The following is a 4549-nucleotide window of genomic DNA, read 5'->3' on the forward strand; positions in this document are numbered from 1 at the left end:
AGAAGACATTCAGACACGTTAATGATTCGAGGTTTTCATTTTAAGAAAACATATCATTAACAACAACGAAAAAGAATAATTCTATCATTAAAGGAAGGACAAAGTTTTTAATAGATTAAAAAATAGTTTAAAAATAGATTTTAAATGATTAAAAAATGGATTAAAAATAGATTTCACTTGAAAATTCAATCGGTTAACATGTTACATAAATCACATTAAAAATTTTCAATCTGAAACGATTCGATTTTTACTTTATAATTCCGAGCATTCGTTCCGACACTTGTTAAATGAATCAATTTTCACACACTATTTTGAATTTTTTGTTTATTTAATTTTTTTTGATGGATATTTGTTGGAAAATATCACATCTACTCTCTGGTGTAATGCATTTCGATCAATATTTCTGAAAAAGCCCAAATTTTTTTTTCTAAGAGCCAATAAAAGACGAAAATTTAGAAATTAAATACTGACTGATGACGTAAAGTTGAGCAATGTGGAGGTTGACAGGCGTCTGCTGTTGCGTCACGATGATGCAACCGTAGGAGCCTACGTCATAGGGCTGGGCGTGTAGGATGGTCAGTTTGTTGCGATGTACCTCGAACCGATCGGTATTCGACTCGATCTAGAAAGTCGATAATTATTAAAAATGTCGGTTCGAATGCTGCTTATCAGTGCTAGGCAGGTTATAATTAGGAAACATAAAAAAACAATTTTTCATTGAATTTTAAAGAAATTAAATTTTCATTTTCAACCGTTGTGATGTCATTTTCCTAATCAAAATTACCAAATAAATAATCGAATCAAAATATCTAGACCACATCTTAGTCACCATTCTTTCATCATCTTCATCATCATCATCATAATCTTATCATCGTCATCATCAACATCATCATCATAACCTCATCAACATCATCATCAACATCATCATCATAACCTCATCAACATCATCATCAACATCATCTTCATCATCATCATCATCTTCATCCTCGTCATCATAAACATCATCATCATAACCTCATCAACATCATCATCAACATCATCATCATCATCACCAGAGTTAAATCATCATCAACACCGACATCCATAATTTGTCCATCCATCTTCCAGCTGATTTCAGTGTAGAGCAAAGGACTGCCCACATATTTGCACTCCAAGGTCACGGCTTGACCTTCATGCGAGGTCACCACTGAGGATAACCTTTGAACTTTCGGCGGCACTAATAAGGTGGAGGTCAAATGGAGTGTATGTTAGATTGGTGAATGAAAATGGAAGAAGGAACGGATGAAGTATGATGGATGTGATGGAAATTGTTATATATAAACGTGTGAATGAATGAATGAATGAATGAATGAACGAATGAATGAACAAATGAATAAATAAATTAATTAATTAATTAATTAATTGACAATAAATTACAACGTTTTTTAACGTTTTTCAACGATCATACATTCATTCATAAGTGAATGAATGTATTGTTATAACCGACCCCTTGAACTTGTAGGGTATGGTTATTTCTCTTTACGCGGATTCTTGATTCCTAAACAGACTTATTTTAGATGACTTTATTAGAAAGAAAACAGAGCTGGCAATTGCCGTAATCGATCACTCGTTCGTTCGATCGTTAAAATCGTTGGAATACAAAACAATAATTAATCAACAGTTAAATCACAGGATAAAACTAATCGTCAATAATTAAGCTCTTCTCGTCAGATGTTTCTTGACCGTAAATCCTAAGTATCCACTTCTCGGAAGATTATCGTAATTCACTCGCAGACCGCGTGTAGAATTCTTCGTGACAAACTTCTCCTTGGGCGTTATCGCTAATTTGTTTGCAATACGCACACAAAATATCTCTGCGATAATAGGACTGCCTGAAACTTCTTCTGACTTCTTCGTAATTCTCGTCGTTCCTTGCTATTTCGTGCACTCCTCTCTCTGTATCTCTCTCTTCTTTTTCTATTCTCCCTTTCTCTTTCCTTATCGTTCTTGTTGTCGGTCTATTTATACCTCGCTTTCTTTTACAATCATCGACATTTTACAATACGGTTTTCATTGGTTCCGCCTCTTAATTAAATTATCAAGCGCTTCACTTTAATTTCTTATTACCAATTCTTATCTTGCCTTCACGTCTGTAACAGTAGGATCAGCTATAACTAATTAATTAATACGGTTAAAAAATTTAATTTTTCTAAATAAAAAAAATACTGTTCAATCCTGGCCGAAGTATAATTATTCAATTAACTCTGAGAAAAAAAGTAAAAGATGACATTTAAAAAGTTTAATGAAGCGCTATACCAGTAACGAAGAGTTGAACTTTGACCTGCCTCCTCCCGACGACATTCTGCCCCACACACGTGTACCAGCCCGCGTCCCTCTCCTCAGCTGACTCGATGATCATGTGACCGGAAGTGCTAGACCTCACTCGACCTTCCTCACCTAACTTCTCATTGGACGGATTTAGCCAGCTGCCAGTTGATGGGGGGTGTGGGAGTGGGGGAAATAAAGATGACGACATAAATGGTGATGAAGACGATGATGATGGGGATGATGGGGATAATGAAGATGAGGATGGTGATGATGACGATGGGGATGATGATGATAATGATGACATACATGATGGCAATAGTGAGAATTGTACTTCTAATTTAATCCTGTACCAAATGTAATCGCCAAGAGAAAATTTCAACGGTAACTTCTAAAAAACACACACAGGCACAAAAGAGAATTTTAACACAGACAGAAAAACAGAAAGACAGACAGACAGACAAACCGGCGAACGGATATAAAGATACGTACGCATAAATACAAAAGCAAAAAAAAAATGAATACCAGCAAGCAGAGATAAAAAATATCAATTTACACAAATACACACACACAAACATTAACTTACACACACACAAACATTAACTTACACACACAAACAAACACACCACACACATACACACGAACATCCACAAACATACAAAAATATAAATACACATAAAAATGAAAATACAGCACTAACAAAATGTGGGGACAGGGCAGTCCATGCGGCGGGTAACACGTGACCTCCACACGACCTTTGACCCCAATGACGTAGGTGGAGGAGGGTGGTGGGTGGGTGGACGAGTTGCTGAAAGAGTCTAAGTCTGTGAATAAATTAATTTAAAGATTAAGTGGGTTATAAATAAACGAAGAAGCGAATGAATGGATGGATGAATGGATGGATGAATGGATGAATAGATGATAAATGAATGAATGAATGAATGAACGAAAAAATGAATGAATAAATGACAGAATGAATGAATGAATGGATGGATGGATGAATGAATGACAGAATGAATGAATGAATGAACGGATGGATGAATGAATGAATGAATGAATGAATGAATGAATGAATGAATGAATGAATGAATGAATGAATGAATGAATGAATGAATGAATGAATGAATGAATGAATGAATGAATGAATGAATGAATGAATGAATGAATGAATGAATGGATGAATGAATGAACGAACGAACGAACAAATTAATGAATAAATGCATTTATAACTTAGAGAAGATGATAACTTATTAGAAGAAGATGACCTAACCAACTCTTCGGCCTAGATGCACTCATATACACAACACGGGTATGTGTGAAATCGATTGGACACAATAATTCAACAACATAAATAATAAAAACATAACAAAATATCCACAATAAATTAATAATAATAAAAACAATAATAATAATTCACAATTCACAATTCGTTTATTCATCAAAACAATGAAGATTTGACCTGGAGACCTGGAAGATTGAGAACAACAACAATGATAAAACATCCAAAGAACTCACATGCAACATGAATCGTCGTTGTGTAACTCAATTGATATTTTATTGGGCTAATATTATTATTAATAATATTGTTGTTGCTAATATTGTTGTTGTTATTGCTGTTGTAGTTATTATTATTAATATTATTATTATTATGAATCCCTATATTTCTTCTGATGTTATAGTTAAAGTAACTGCTGTGTTTGCGTTGTTCTGTGTTGTTGTTGTTGTTGCTGCTGTTGTTGTTGATGTTGTTGATGTTGTTGTTGCTAATTTTCTTATTGATGTTGCTGTTGTTGTTGACGTTGTTGTTATTTGTATTATTATTATTGCTGTTGTTGTTGTTGTTGTTATTGTTGATAATGTCGTTGATGTTGTTGTTGTTGTTATTATTATTGTTGTTGTTGCTAATGTTGTTGATGTTATTGTTGTTGTTGATGTCGTTCAAATGAAATTTCATTTCATCAGGAATTTCTTTGTTATTAAAATCTCCATTATTAATGTTATAATTATTATTATTATTATTATTATTATGGTCGTACAGAACCCCAACGCACGTGTAGACACCGGCGTTTTTGACATTCAGACTGCTGATTTGCAGCTGTCTGCTGGTCGTCACGCTAACAGGAGCTTCTAGTCTGAAAGGTGTGTATGTGTGTGAGTTTGCGTGTGTGTGTTTGCGTGTGTGTGTCTGCGTGTGTGTGTATGTGAGTGTGTATGTGTGCGTGTGAGTATGTGAGTGTGTGTGCGT

The 4549-nt window shown here is 34.4% G+C and overlaps 1 protein-coding gene across 1 annotated transcript in view; it reads right to left on the reverse strand.

Moving 5' to 3' along the window:
• HELRODRAFT_193233 (hypothetical protein) overlaps positions 1–4549 on the reverse strand; it is a gene marked incomplete at its 5' end in the record, with an annotated part of 16954 nt that overhangs the window by 7359 nt on the left and 5046 nt on the right. Inside the window, 5 exons of the mRNA XM_009026103.1 lie at positions 472–622; positions 1053–1216; positions 2296–2465; positions 3005–3128; positions 3820–4436. Of these exons, the coding sequence (XP_009024351.1) occupies positions 472–622; positions 1053–1216; positions 2296–2465; positions 3005–3128; positions 3820–4436 (1226 nt within the window). The remainder of the gene's footprint in view (positions 1–471; positions 623–1052; positions 1217–2295; positions 2466–3004; positions 3129–3819; positions 4437–4549) is intronic.

Source organism: Helobdella robusta (genome assembly GCF_000326865.2).
Source record: "Helobdella robusta unplaced genomic scaffold HELROscaffold_45, whole genome shotgun sequence".
Classification (NCBI taxonomy): domain Eukaryota; kingdom Metazoa; phylum Annelida; class Clitellata; order Rhynchobdellida; family Glossiphoniidae; genus Helobdella; species Helobdella robusta.